We start from the raw sequence: 15,658 nt of genomic DNA on the forward strand, positions 1-15,658 counted from the left end.
TGAGCAGGCAGCCAAACATATTTTCAGGGGAGGGAAATCTTTAGAAAGGTTGGGAAGTTGGTTGGAGACATCCAAAAGACCAAGAAATGGAAATAGCAGACATTTTATTATACCATATTTATTAAGCATGCAAACAGGTGTCTATGATAGATACCTCCTTTACGACACTCGATGTGGAATATAGTTCAGAACACCAACTGAGTCTTTTGATAAGTGCAGAAAGGCTTCTAGTTTAAGAATTACTAAGAATTTTGACTCTTGTGACCCCAGAGGAGAAATGTCCAGATTGCAAATTTCAGGGAAGCTTTGAACTTAGTTTAGTTCGCAGAAGGGTCAAGTGGAAATGGTCAATTTAAGTTACTTTGAACAAATAGTGCACCCCCTCCTGCTCCCAAAAGCCAGCATCTTTCTCAATAGGGAGACAGTTTTGAGTCACAGTTTCTTGGAGAAATTGCCTCTCTAGCTGTACCCATTACTTCACTGTGCCATGTATCTTATTTCTAATTGTTTAGTTTTACTCAGAAGAGTAATTGTTGAACTTCAGGCATGTTGCATTAAATAGGGTTAGAGGCTTCATTATTCACGTTAAAACTAATCAGATTAGCTAGATAAGATTATTTAATAGATTTGGTTAAGATTCATATCACTCTCTGGGAAGGCTCACCAGACAAGTAACTTTATTTCCCCTCACAGGGTGATTCCCTTTGGAAAGAGTATTTCCCGGTATATGCTAATTTGACAAACTAATTGTTCAGATGTCAGATGTTACTTACTTATCCTGTTAGATTTCATCAGCCTCTGTTTCATAGAAGCTTGTCATTAAACCCAGCTAAGGACTGGCATAAGGGAGAATGATATATCCATTTGAAATACTCTGAGTCTTTGTGTGCTCAGGGATATAGAACATACCCATAATGATGCGCTTTCAGATACATTTAGCCTGTTTTGTACCAGCTTCCAAGAGTGCTCCTTTGAAAATCTAAGAATTCAGTAAGATTCAGATTTCATTAATAGTTACTGAACAACAGTTAATGAATCGAATACTGTACTTTCAATATATTAGTTTCCACAACAGAATTAACTTCTACTTGTGTTTAAACCATCTAAACTTAGAAAAGTTGAGTGTTAGAGAAGTTAACTACTTTTTTCATAAGCATACAGCTAATGACAAAACCAGAATACAAAATCAGGTCTGACTCCAGGTCCAGTGCTCACTCTATTCCATCCCAGCTCCATGAGAGGAGACATTGACTCAGTCCCTGAAAGAAATCAGACAAATGCTTAAATTTCCTTTAGGAATATCATGCCTTTTTTAAAAAGTTACTTGCTTTTACAAGTCTCTATGAAATTGGAGAAAACCTAATGTAAATATTCATATGTATATTATTCTGTTTTCAACTTAGAGATATAGGGGACATGTTAACAATTGGCAATGCTGATAATAGTATAAGACATATTCAGATGTTTGGGATCCAACGGAATTTTTATAACCAAATTTATTTTGTGCATGTTGCAAGATGAATTTTCTCAACTCTGGAAAGAGTCTATTGAATCAGTTAAATTTGTGTAAAAGCATGATTAATCATTTGATCAGAAGCACAAAATTGTCAGAGCTGTCATATCGACTAGAGGACTCTGAGGATTGCTTACACTCACCATGCTAGCAATTGTGTCTTATTCCGAACTAAGAAACCTAGTTATTAAATATAAATATTAGGTTGAACCATGTGAAATCACCAATATTCAACCATTTTGACCCAACCGTTTTTGACCCACTAAAATGGTAATTTTATATGGTTCAAACTAATATGTATTTTCGTGTGTGTGAAAATCCCTGAAAACTACAACATGTTGTGCAACTTGGTATAATTTTCAGGGCTCACTAGAAAACAGAAGTTTGGCATTGGAATTTAGAATGTTTCAATTGGTCACTGAATCTTACTATAGCACTCACAAGGCTAAAACCATATAATGAAAATAAGGGATATTTTCCCCATTTGGTTCAATGATTTCACACCTAGAAAAACGATACAGATCTGTGTTTCAGTTGTACTCCAAGCCAATGGAAAACTGAAGAGAAAAAAAAGTGAAGTAAGAAAGAACTCCGCAAAAAGACCAAAAACATAATTGCCCCGCTGTGAACGAGTTCCATATTTTATGAGCAGTTTGGAAAATTCCGTTATCCTTAAGAAAATATTCCTATGGATGTTCGTAGAAGAGTTGGGGTGATGGGAAGGAGCCCTTTTTGAGGAATTCTCATCTGATTTCTAAAAAATGACCAGATTCTGGCATGCTTATACTTAGAAACGAACTGACAAGTCAAAACATGAGTTTCGGAACCACATTGTAGCATGTATCTTTGGAGATGCCCAATCAACACTGATGGGGCTTCGGAATTTTGTAATGCCCTTGAGAGCCAGCAGCTATACCCGGCAGGAGCTGAAGGACATCGTGTTCATCGGGTCTCTGGATTACCTGCAGAGAGAATGGCAATTTCTCCACAATTTTCCCCAGATATACATTTTGCCCGTAAGTATCACATACAGAATAGTGAATATTTACAATTCTAAGAATACAAACAGTACCAGTATTTATAATAATAATAAAATAATAACTTGCAGTTATATGATGCCTACTGGTGCCAGAAACTATTCTATGCATTTTATATATATTAACTCATTTAACTCTCAAAATACCCTCATAGTATAGATTTTAAGGATGTTGAACTTCAGGCACAGACAGAGTGAATAACTTGTCCAAGTTTACACAGCAGGTAAGTAGCAGGACCAGGATTTAAATCCAGACGTTATGCTCAGAAGCCGCCATGTTTTATGGTCCTTATATAACTAAGACTTACTCTGCATTTCTGAATCTGATTCTGACTTAATGGCTAAACCTAACCTGATATTAGCCAGCCTTTGTGTTCTAACTTTTTCATCTTTTCTGGAGACACATCTTTTATGGAACACATAATGCCACGTGGTCCTTGATACCGTAGGTATATGGAAAAAAGGAATTAAGTTTACATTTCTGAAAAATGGATCCATTATGCATATGTGGCATTGTGATTGTAATTGTATTTGCTCTGAACCTTCATAGGTCTATATCCCATTATATGCTACCATTTCTCTGGATTAAATATATATATATATAATGTGCAGTGTGAAATGCACCAAAGCATTTGATTTTTTATGAAAGAATACTGGCAATATGTAAGGAATATTTTTTCAAATTTCAAAAATTGTTTCCTAAGAAACAAATTTCATTTGCTTTTTGAAAAAGCCACCATAAGGTTCCTCTCGCCACCCTCTTACTTTACTTCAAAGAAGGGAAGAAAAGTAAATTACTAGAAGTCTCTAGATAAAGCTAATGTTAAGAATTACCAATATTTGAGTCTAAGCTACCTGAAGGCAGGGCCATATTTATCCCAATTTTTCCACCAAAGGAAAGAAGCAACTGACATTCTGATAGTTAATTCAGAGAGCAGAAGCAGAGTCAGCTACAAATGAAATTGTGAGGATACAAAATTTGCCTTTAGATCCACAACTTCCCCTTTCTCTCATTTTGCCCCCTCACCACTGTTTCCCTTCCTCTACTTCTCTTCTCCCACTTGAGTCATCTAAATGGATTTAGGCTACCCCATGTCCACCCTCCGTAGTCTCATCCAGACTTGTTCTCAGGAAAGGATCTGTTAAATATGATCACACTAAGATGTTAATGATTGATGAGGCTAAACGTGTCAGATATCAGGTAACTAAGTCTTAAAACCAAGTCATTTGGAAGCTGGAGAGGCTTTGGCTCAAAAATTGTGTCCCCCACAAAGAGCCACTACCATGAGCCATGATAGAAAATCTGTCCATCTGAGAAGTCCCTCCTCTACCTGGTTTTGTCTCATTAGGGATCTGCACTCTATTCTGGAGACCTCCGTGCAGTCAACATAGAGCATTGTTCCATGTGTGCTGTCTTATCCTCCCCATCCAAGTCATCAGGCAGCCAGACTTTGGTAGACACAGAGACCATCATGACCACCCTCAACATAGGATCACTACGGATAAGCTGCTCTGCCTGGACACCCTCAGAGCCAGGTAAGAGCAATACCCTGACAGGAAAGGCTAGGGAGAATGGAATAAGGAAAGAGAAATACCTCCTCTCTGAAGTACCTTAATCATGGGGAGGAGGAGAGGTTGGGCTAGATGTCCTCTAAGATCCCTTCTGACTCTGAGAATTCTGTAACAGAAGTGGTGGACAGTTTAGCCTTTGAGAATCCTACGTCAACTGAAAAATAATATCCATCTTTGAAATAGAATACATGTAACACTTTTCCCATTTTAAGTAAAATCATAGAATTGTAACTGCTGTTGTTGGTAATCAAATATCAGTGAACATATCAATTGGCATATTATTATAATTAATAACAGGCATTATTATCAAGCAAATTCTTATTGGATCTTGTAGATGTTCAAGTTATTATTCTGAGTTTCATGGTTGAGAGAATGAAGTATTATTCTTTTTTATTCAAGATGCTTTCAACACGTGAATTTTAGAAGATTATCTCTAAGGTCCCTTCCAACTTCTATAGACTAAAAATGTCACACTTCAACTTCAGATTGGAAAGAGATGGTGAAAAGCAGGGATCTCTGCAGGATGGACATCTTGTCTTTTCCTCCTTCATATTCCTCTCAGTGCCTAGCACAGTTACAGCCAACTAGTAGATACTTGACACATATTTATTGAATTGAAACAAATGAGCCAGTGAGCAGGACTCTTGAGTAGTTTCCACGCATTTTCTATACCAAGTGTGCTTGGATACATTCCCACTGTACAATTGTGGTTTCCTTTCTTCCCCAAAATGCAAAAAGGCTTATATGTTAGTCTATTTCTAAAAATTGACTATTAGCCACTCAACCAACTACTGAAGAATTTTCTGTATCTAAAGCAGATTTTCAATTCAAGAAATAAAAATAAACCATGACTGGAGTCCCCTGGATCCAGCCATTTCCCTAGGGGATATTGATCCTCTGTGTCAAAATTAGGTCCTCTGTCCACATACCATGTTTCCCCGAAAATAAGACCTAGCCGGACAATCAGCTCTAATGCATCTTTTGGAACAAAAATTAATATAAGACCTGGTGATATGATATGATATGATATGATATGATATGTTATGTTATGTTATGATATGATATGATATATGTGATATAATGAATATATATGATATAATGAATATATATGATATAATGAATATATATGATATAATTAATATAATATAATACCGGGTCTTAATTTTTGCTCCAAAAGACGCATTAGAGCTGATTGTCCAGCTAGGTCTTATTTTCAGGGAAACAGGGTAGCTGCTGACCACAGTTATTCCAGTTTGCATGGAGCTTGGAGAGGTCAGATATTGAAGGCATTGCAAGGCTTTCATGATTATGGATGTAGGTAAAAATGTTCACGAGTCAAATTGGGAAACCAAAAGAACTCTCTCTGACTCCTAGACGCTGTTGCTAGGCAGGAAAACACAAAGTTACTGGGACAAAAGAATAAACAAGTCATGTGTCTAATCTTTGGTAGGTGAACTGAGCCAGCTTTGTGACACACCCTTGCTGAGCAACCAAAGCGCACTCAGCACCCAGAGTTTTGGGGTTTTTTGCAAAGCAGAACTAATATCAGATCACTTCATGAATGTGAAATGCATTGAAAATCCAGATTACGGACATGTGAGCCAGACCTTTGCTGAGCAAATCTGAAGATCCATAAAAATGCTGTTGTGTTCTGCACATAAATCCTTAGCTGAGCAATTAGGGTCACTCAGATTTACACAAGATTTGTGCTTGGTGTGTGTGTGGGTGAAGTGTGGAGAGGGGTACAAGGGTGACTGTATGCTGTGTGTGGGTGTAGGTGTTGGGCTGCCTGTGTGCATCATGCTTGCAACTTCTGGTAATTGGCCAGAGATGTATTCTCTGTAAAGATAGTACCGTCAATATACAAATGAGAATGCCCACTCAATGAAAGCCTGGGATAAACGGACAACACCATAAACCACCTAGTTAGTTATCTGGGTGACCTATCCTTCCTATTGTTATTATTTTTTTAATCTCACATCCTATATAAGCTAGAAACATATCAACCTATGATTTTCATCCTGTTTTCCTTTGTATCCAGTTATTTTCATCCTTTCATTTATTTATTCATTCAACAAAAATATATTGATTCTGTATGATATGTCATGTATTCTGTTATAGGCAAGAAGGTTGCCCTTAAAGGAGCAGCTGACTGGATTCGTAGAAGGAGGTTGAGGACAGAGGGGAAAAGGACTGGAAAGCAGGAAGAGGAAATGAAAGGATGTCAAAATATCTGAATTGTCATGAAGCATAAATAGGTTCTTTCCCTAAAGATAAAAGGGAAAATTTAGAGAAGAATGTATATTGTAGGCCTTTCACCATTCCTTTTATGAATGTCATACCCACTTGTGTGGTGGAGAAATATAGGTCCAGACGGTCTCTACTGAGCTACCTAACCAAAGTCTGCATATCTGGTGCTATAGCATCAGTAAAGTCACATTTTGAGCCCATGTGAATAGCAAAGGACCATTACTCAGAAACCCCACCAATCACTCTGCCATCATAAGAATCTAGTTAGAGTTTATATAGAGAAATCCCCAATCCTCAGAGAAGTCTCTGGTTCTCCTCACCACTCTTCCCACTTACACGATACCTAAGAGGTGGAAATGGGGACACCCATCTCCAAAAGTTGACAGTATAGAGGATTGTGAAATTCTGCCAGTAGATAAAAAATGTCTCCCTTGCTGAGACCTATATAAGACTAGCTGATAGGTAGTTTTCTTTCCCTTCCTCTAGGACAGTGGTTCTTAACCAGGGGTAGTTTTGCCTTGAGAATTTATCTGACAATGTCTGCACACAGTTTCTTTTGTCACAACTTGGGGGGATGCTATTGGCACATAGCAGGCAGAGGTCAGGATGCTAAACATCCTACAATGTACAAGGCAGTCCTAAATGGGGGCCCAAAATGTGTGTAGTACTGAGATAAGAAATCTTGCCCTAGCATATCTGATGAGCCCTTTGTGGGATCAGTGGGCTTTTTCACATCTATTCATAGGTAGGACGCCTATCTATTATAGGACCACCAAGGCTGCTCCATACAGTGATGTTTCAGAGAATGTTGGGGGTGGGGAAACAGCACAGTGGGGGTTCTCTGAAGGATCCTTAAGAATGCTGGGCCTCCTGGACTTCTCCATGTAAAACTTTAGGGTTTTCACTGATGCTTTAATTACTGCCCTGTCATGTCATAAAGAGAACAGGTTGGCAAACGTAGGTACTGAACTAAATAATCTGTGGCATAATCTAAACATATAATGGTAATTAAGTCTGACAACTTAATATGCTACTGAAATTTAAATGTACAGTAGTAATCTACAATTAAGCAATCTTTTGTAATAGCACCCTGTCAGCCTGGAAGATTTCAGGTATAATACTGTGTACTATTAGGTAACAAAAATATTGACATTAGTAAAATGTACCCAGGCTATGATCTGACACATTCCAATTAACCATTACTCTACAAGAAAAGATAAAGTTAAGACAGAAATTCAGTTGCTGTCCTTCAGCCTGTGTCAGAAACAGATATTCTAGCAGTCACTTCAGTTAATGTGGATTTATCTGTATCCGATAAGAATATTTAACTCTGAAAGTCTGGCTATTCCAAGATCCTTTTTAGAGGGAACTGGAATTTAAAAAGTGGTGTTCAAAGGAAAATTTCCTCTCTGAGGGAAACTGAGCTCATTTTTAACTGAAAATGCCAGCCAAACCTTGTGTATTTTAATCGGGCTACAAAGTAGCTCTGAAAAGGGCATGGGCTTTGAAGTTGATGCTGATTGGGGTATCAAAACCCATTCATAAGCCATTTAATCTTGGGCAAGTTATGTAAACCCTGAGGCAGTTTCCTCATTTTCCTCATTTTCGAAGGTGATCTAACTATACTGGGTTCACAGATTTGTTATGACCCTGGTGTAATTCTTATCTCTCTACAGCTTCTACTGCTCAAGCAGCCAGAGGGATCTTTTACAAATATTTATCAGATCACGTCAGTTCCCTACTTTAAACCCTATAATGGTGACTCATGACACTTATAGGAAAATCATGTAGGGTCTTGCAGGCCAGTAGGGAGTGTGCATTTTCTCCCATTTCATCCTGTTTATACTGATTCTTTCCTGTCTTATGTCCCTTAGCCCATTCCCTCTGCCTGGATGGGTTTTTCTCACCTCTCAGGTCTCCATTCCAAGTCAGAGAAGCCTCTCTTCAAACCCTACCTGAATACCTCTCCACCTCAATCAGTAGACCCTAAAAGTCTGTTTTGTTTTGTTTTGTTTTTCAGAGTACTCATTACTATCTGAAAATATTTTGTATTGGTAACATGTTATGTAACTGGAGCAGAGGCTCTTCACAGTCCTAGAATGTATTAGCTACTCTTTTACTATTTGTAGAAGGAAGAAAAGAAGGATAGAATGATGGTAAGAAGGAAGAAAAGGAACATAGAACAGATAAAGCGTTTTGCACAATTCTGAGAATAAAGTAGAATCTCAGTTCCCCCAGGACTTCCTGCATTATGGAAATCCTAGAGAAGCTTTTAAGGGAAAACAGTTTAAGGTATTCAGATCTCCTCCCAAATAAGATTTACCAGTGAATTAGGATATATGATCTCTAATCTTGATGTCAACCCTCCGTTTTTTTAAATTTTATTGAGGTAACTGTTTTATAACATTATATAAGTTTCAGGTGTACAGCATTATAATTCATTATCTGTATACACTATAGCCTGCTCACCACCAAAAGTCTAGTTTACATTCCTCACCATACATTTAATCCCCTTTATCCGTTTTGCACTCTACTACCCACTACCCCTCTGGTAACCACCAATCTGGTATCCGTATCTGTGCGCTTGCTTTTATGTGTTCATTTGTTTCTTTTTGTTGTTGTTTGGGGTGTTTTTGGTTTGTTTTATATTCTATGTATGAGTGAAATCATATGACTTTTGTCCTTTTCCATCTGACTTATTTCGCTTAGCCTATTACCCTCAAGGTCCAACCTTCCTCGGAAACAGCTGTGTGAACAAAGTTAGCCCTCTAAGCTTCCATTTCCTCACCTAAATTCCTAAGGCCACCGCCAGCGATATCTGTAAACCAAATGCGTTGGGCTCTTCCTGTGCAGTTTCAGTCCCCCCCCCCCAAATTTATCTTGAAGCATGACTCAGAATTTTAGTGCTTCTCAGAAATAGCTTCAGTTCTACTTCCCATTAACAAGAAGTGGCTCTTTTACCGAATATTCCTTGGGGCGATGGAAAAGGTGGTAAATATTGCAGTACATCACAAAATCTCCTTTTGGGTTTGCTCTTTTCCCCCACCACACCGCCCTCCCTTTGTCTGTCTCCTAGGCTGACTCACTTACCTGTTCACTCCATTCATTTCACATCTCAGTCTCCTCCCTACCATTTACCTGGCTCAGTAAACAGAGGGCGCTCTAAATATTTCACCCTCTTCCAAGGCAGCATGAAATTTTGATTACAAGCAGAATTTTAACTTGCACAGTATTTTTTCCCTGTTACTAGTCTTCTCAAAAAAGTTAAGAAAGGTAACCAACAGTTTTAAAGCATAACTTCTGATGAATTGTTTGTTTCTTCCTTCTTTCCTTCCTTCCTTGTTTCCTTCCTTCCTTCCTTCCTTCCTTCCTTCCTTCCTTCCTTCCTTCCTTCCTTTCTTCCTTCCTTCCTTTTTTCCTTCCTTTCTTTCTGTTTTTTAACTGGATCCCAGCTTCCCATTTCTCTCTTCCTTTACTTTCTTTACATTTTCTACTTTAACTTGGAGACCAAAACTCTGGTATCGTGCTGGATTTTGAAACTCTTTGTAGTTCACTGCCTGATAAAGCTGTTTCAGGCCAGTGCTGTGTGTCGTCTCTCTTTTGGAGTCAAGGCTCACAGAGGTTAATGAATGGTCTAATCTTCTAATGCAGGAGGGAAATCTGTCTGTAAATTGAGCACAAAGGGCAAAGGCCCCAAGTGACATCCCACTCCAGTTTTTAAGGAACTGCCAAGGCATTCATGGTTGGAATGGACCAACAAGAGATGGGAGGCAGACATTTCTGCTAAAGAAGAAAGAAGACATACATGGGTAGCATCTCAGCCCAGAGAAGATCTCGAAAAGAGGCAGATAGCACCAGCATCCAGAAAACAGTTGCAATGTTATCAGATATTCCCATGGAGCAGCACCACCTGTTTATTCAGTTTCCTAAAAGTTCTATAAGCAAATGGGTGTGCTGAGAGATAATGCCTGCCTGAACCATTACCCAGCGCTACCATGCTGTGGACAATCATCATGTTTTAATTATCGTGTCAATAACAAGGACCTGTAGAGCTTTACCTTTTTTGTAATTCATTGGAAGTGCCATTTAGAACACACACACGCGCACACACACACACACACACACACACACGCGCGCACACACACACACACACGCACACACACACACACACACGCCCACACACATACACACACACATACCCCATGTTCAAAAGGAGACCCTGAGGTTGCCCCAATTTCTTTTTTTTTTTTTTCCTAAATATTGTAAAGGATTTGGGATTTGGGCATGAGAGTAACTTTACTAAGATAAAGCACCGAGTTACATAGTGTGCGTCTATATCCTTGTCACGTTTTGCAAGCCACTTTGTTTGCATTTATCAATCTCTTTTCTTCTTTGTTGTTGTCTGTGTCCACAGAGGGGTTTTCACAGTATACTGGTGGATGTGGTGGGAAATCAAAATACCGAAGAATCCCCATCCTCACTGAACTCAGTAAGTTGTGTTTCAAGGACAAAATTCAAGGAAGACACCTATAATCCATAATTGACGTCTCAAGTTTCTTGTTCAAGTCCACAGTCAAAGGACTGAGGAAGCAGAAGGAGGCACACAGAGTACTAAATGCCTGACTGGACAGTACCCAAGTGGTGACATCACCTAGCAGAGCCTGTTACATCTCTGAGTGCAGGAATACCATCTGCCTTCTCTGCTCTTCCAGTTAGCAGGAGAGGGAGATCCGCCCTGGCTCATCCTTATTCCGAGGGACTCTCCCGTGGGAGGCAACACGGACTTGAAGGCTGCTAGAAAGGCTGTCCCTGTACCAGGGACATTAGGTCAGGCGCCTGCCTTCCCCGTAGTGATCCCAGGGCTAGCACTGGGGCAAGGCAAGTGAGGCACCCAGGGTCCAGACGTTAAGGAGATGCTTGCTCTAGGGGTCCTTCAATTTTGCGTCCCAGGTGTCTCTCTGTATAATCTTAATCCTGGGCCTGAGTGGCACTATTCTAAAATGGAAATACTTTATGCTGAAATACCAGAATAAACTGTTATCTCTCACCAACGCCTTATGAAAAATGCACCTATATGAAACGTTCCTAGGTATGAGAAGCTCTGGGAATAGAGAGCAGCGTAGGGAAGGCAGGGAAGGTGCTGTGTGCATTGGGGATGTGTTTGTGAGGTTTGTGGGATTTAACACTGATAATAATAATGAAACAAGGGGAAGATACCTTAGAGGGAGCAGTTGCTTTAACAGAATGGACCAACTCAAAGATATCTGTAAAGCTGGTCTTATGCATGTGATTTGACTGGTTTCCATAGTATAGCAACATTCTTCATGGGTGTTTTCTGACCTAGAATATATAAGCTGAGTGAAACTTATACCAAACTAGATGAACAGTCCTCTTAGTCCCAGAAATGAAGCAGGGGGACAAAGAGGAATCAGTAGGTGACAGCACCACGTGATCTGGGAGTGACTGTACAGCAGGTAGAAAATAGTCTAGTTACCCTGGATCCCGGAGCAGCAGCGCTTCAGATTCAGCTTTGAAGATCTCAGATTGCTTGATCCTGGCCAGTGACAGCCAGCCTATTTGTACCTATGTACCTTTAAACTGTTGGCTGCATTTTTCATTTATATTTTATTTTTACTTCTCTAGCCTTTTGAACCGTCTTTAACCCTGAGGTGTATGTACACTGAGGACACTGATTAGAAGACTCTAATGGAAGTTAGAGTGGCTGGGACGCGGCCAGTCCGGGCCTTCCTGGCCCAGAGGAGCATCTGGTCACTCTCGCAGGACTCAGAGCTTTGTTTAACTCAAGATTTCTGGCAGCAGAAGGCCCTTGTCAAATTAGCTTAACAAATCACCTGCCAGCTCACGGTTTTTTGTTCTTTGGCTGGAAAGGGTCACAATGACATGAGAGCTGTAGATCTGACTGCCAGCACTTTGGTGCAGAATATAGTGGCCTGCAGGAAAATGGCTAGGAAAACTGAGGCCACTGGTTTAGGATGACACAGCAAGACATGGACAAGGGCTCCTGGGAAATGTGTGTGTGTGTGTTCGGGGTTGGTGATGCAAGGAGAGGAAATGATGTGTTCATAGGAAATGTGGTTTGATATTAGTCATACCTTGCTCATCTTTTATAAAAATATATAGTTCTTGGAAGAAGATTATTTACTAATACCAGCAGTACATCACTTCTGCCAAACTTACTAAGGAATAATTTAAAGAATTAGGGAGTAATCCAGTCTTAGTTAGAAATGTGTTTTGAGTTGTGTGTCCAGTAGATTTTGTTTTGATCTCTAACGTGACTTCAAGAACTGTAAAATGTCTAAGACTTTATGCTACTTGCAAACTAGCAAGTTAACCTGCCACAGTTTCATGGATGCTGGCAGAAGACACAAGACCACTGGGTCAGAGAAAAAGAATAGTTTATTACTCACAGCAATGCTATAGCCAGAGTATCATCATTTCTGTGCTGGTTGCCACAGGGTGACATGAAAAGGGCCAAGTGATACCTCTACCTACCATGGATTACTTTATAGGAGAGGAACCAGACTCTCGTATAATGGGCAGTACACATGACTTCTCTTTACTCCACTGAGAAATATCCTCTCTGTCTTCAAATGCTATTCTCTGTGCAAACATTTCTAAAGCAATAGTCTTAGAACCAAGCCAGACTGTACCTCTGCTGTCACTCCCACAAATGACCAGTTGCATTCACTTCACATGCTTCCTACAGGGGTCTGAGTTGCTGTCCTGGGCCAGTATAGGTATGCTAATGGATAATATGGCCACTGCTACACTGGCCTCAGTTAGCATCTTTCTTTGACTCCTTGTTACTAAAACTGTAGTCCATGAATCAGCAGCATCAACAGCATCTGGAAGCTTGTTGGACATGTGGAATCTCAGGCCCCACCCTAGACACAGTGAATCAGAGTCTGTATTCCATCAAGCTCCCCCAGGTGATTCATATGCACATTAGATTTTGAGAGGTACTGTTTTTAACTCATTCTGGACCCAGACAATCTAGGACCACAAGTAAATACCAAGCCATCTATGGCACAGTCTTATTAAAAAGACTAACTGGGGTGATCACATATTTCTATTTATGCCTATTGACCTAGTGCAGTTATTAAGAAATCTCCCTTTTACTTCCAAAGTGTCCAGATTTGAAAGATACATTACATAAGGGTGACAATCAGGACACTTGCATGGAGAAACTGAACCTGAAGTACAAGGGTGTCCCCTTGATGATGAAGGTATCTGAGAGGGATATACATCCTTAAGGAATGAAGAAAATACTTGGGAAGAAGAAAAATGTACTGAAGTAATGGCAGCTCCCACAGTGACCCCAAAGTAGGCATAAAATCCTTTGATCAAGTGGTCGCCCCAGGCTCTGCCTTGTATGGCAGTTCCCATATTCTTAACCTTGCCTGCCTGTCTTTCCTGTTTGCCCCTTTTGTCTTGCAGAAAATCCTTCTAACATCCACTTTATTGAACAGCTTGGTGGAATGGAAGGGCGTCTCCCAGGAACAAGCCTGCATCTCAGCACTTCCTTTTCCACAGGCGCTGTCTTTTCTGGCAGTTTCTTGGATTCCCTCCTGGCCACAGTAAGTGCAACTCAGCTGAGGAGCCTCCAGGATGAAGCCCTTAGGAGAGGGGAGAGCGGATGGCTTAGGGCATGGGTAGATGATGATAATGTCTCACAATTCCAAATTCTCTTTGATTTTTTCAAAAAAGCTTGTTCACATACAATATTTCACCTTTGCTCACAACTGCCTGACAAAGGCAGCCAAATCTTCACATTTTCAAAATTAAAAACTTAAGAGCTGGAACATTTGATACCAGGGGGATTGAGCAGGTAAGCTGCCGAGTACCTGCCTTTCCGCTTCGAGTGCATCTCAGCAGACCCGGCCCTTTGGTGTCAGAGCTTAGGAGATACTATTTTCTCTTCTCTCTCAAATATCCCCAAAAGCTTACACAGAAATCAGCCATGAAGAGACGTGGAGTTCACGGAAAAAGCTTTGGCCTCTGGTGGTGTGAGTTTTGTTCATAGCCAAGTCAAGTCTCCCTCCACGTTGCCCTCAGGTCTCTTGTATCAATTATAGGATTTCTATAAGTAGAATGAATTCATTGTACAAATACCTACTGAACAGCTACTCTTCTGGGTGCTGGGGACACAGCAGAGATGAAACAGACAAAAATCTTTACCCATGTGGAGCTCATGCTAATGGGAGAGATTGACGTACACATAATAAATAAGGAAGGACATGTCAGATAAGGTATGTCAGATAGATACAGGGGCTAAGGTGATGTGATGTAGGAAATGTAGGGTGTGGGGAAGGGGTTGCAGATTTTAATAGCGTTGCCAGGGAAGACAGCACTGGGAAGGTGGCACACGCATTGAGTCTGGAGGAGGGGAGAGTGCCTGCCATTGTGACCTTTGGGGAAGAAACTCTCCAGGCAGAGGGGAGAAGGGCAAGGGCAGTGAGGTAGGATCCGTCCTGGTATGTTCAAGGATCTTTACTAAAACTCACAAAATCTGCATGTACGCATGTGTGAATGGCCACAAGAACTCCTCCAAAGGAAATCCTTGTAACCCACTGCCTCACAGACTGCTCCTGCCGGGATTTTCCAAAGAAAGGGCTGCACAATGACTGAAGATCTTTATACAGATGCTTACATGCACAAGGCTCTGAGCACAATGTGACAAACTTCCTGCCTCCTGGAATTCCACGTAGAAGAGACAACATCCCTGAATTGTATGCGTGCCTCAAAAGTGCAGTTTGCACTTTTAGGGTAGTGTGGCTGGGGCACATACATCCCCCTCATGGCATCAGTCCCCCAGGTACTGAGGAAATTAAGTTGCCCTGGGCTCTGCCTCCCCGAAGCCTTAGGGGAGGTGGGGTCTCATAAATCCCATAGGGTTCTCAGAGAATGCTGCATCGATGATAGTTGAACAAGCTGGGAGTTTCCTAAAGGGTTAAGCAGCCTTTAGCCAGGGAGACATGCACTGAAGGGGATCCTTTTCTGGGAAGGTGGCTCTGTGGGGGAAAGGGTTTTGAAACATTGTCACTGATACGTCAATTACCTTGCCTGTAATTAAGGACTCCTGTGTCAGGCAGGAGGTGACTTTTGATGAACTGGACCTGTCTACAGGAAACATTTTTGATGACTTTAAGTCCCAGTTCTTGTCAGAGATTTCCTAGATGGCAGGCAGCTTTGTGCCTTAAATTAAATTTGAGCTGTAATGAAACTCCACTGGCCCACAGGCAGGAACAGAGTCACAGATTCTGCTT

The 15,658-nt window shown here is 40.6% G+C and overlaps 1 protein-coding gene across 1 annotated transcript in view; it reads left to right on the top strand.

Moving 5' to 3' along the window:
* KCNU1 (potassium calcium-activated channel subfamily U member 1) overlaps positions 1 to 15,658 on the top strand; it is a gene marked incomplete at both ends in the record, with an annotated part of 120,650 nt that overhangs the window by 95,909 nt on the left and 9,083 nt on the right. Inside the window, 4 exons of the mRNA XM_081046664.1 lie at positions 2,305 to 2,529; positions 3,899 to 4,085; positions 10,786 to 10,860; positions 13,830 to 13,969. Of these exons, the coding sequence (XP_080902790.1) occupies positions 2,305 to 2,529; positions 3,899 to 4,085; positions 10,786 to 10,860; positions 13,830 to 13,969 (627 nt within the window). The remainder of the gene's footprint in view (positions 1 to 2,304; positions 2,530 to 3,898; positions 4,086 to 10,785; positions 10,861 to 13,829; positions 13,970 to 15,658) is intronic.

This window comes from Rhinolophus hipposideros (genome assembly GCF_964194185.1).
Source record: "Rhinolophus hipposideros genome assembly, chromosome: 4".
Taxonomy (NCBI): domain Eukaryota; kingdom Metazoa; phylum Chordata; class Mammalia; order Chiroptera; family Rhinolophidae; genus Rhinolophus; species Rhinolophus hipposideros.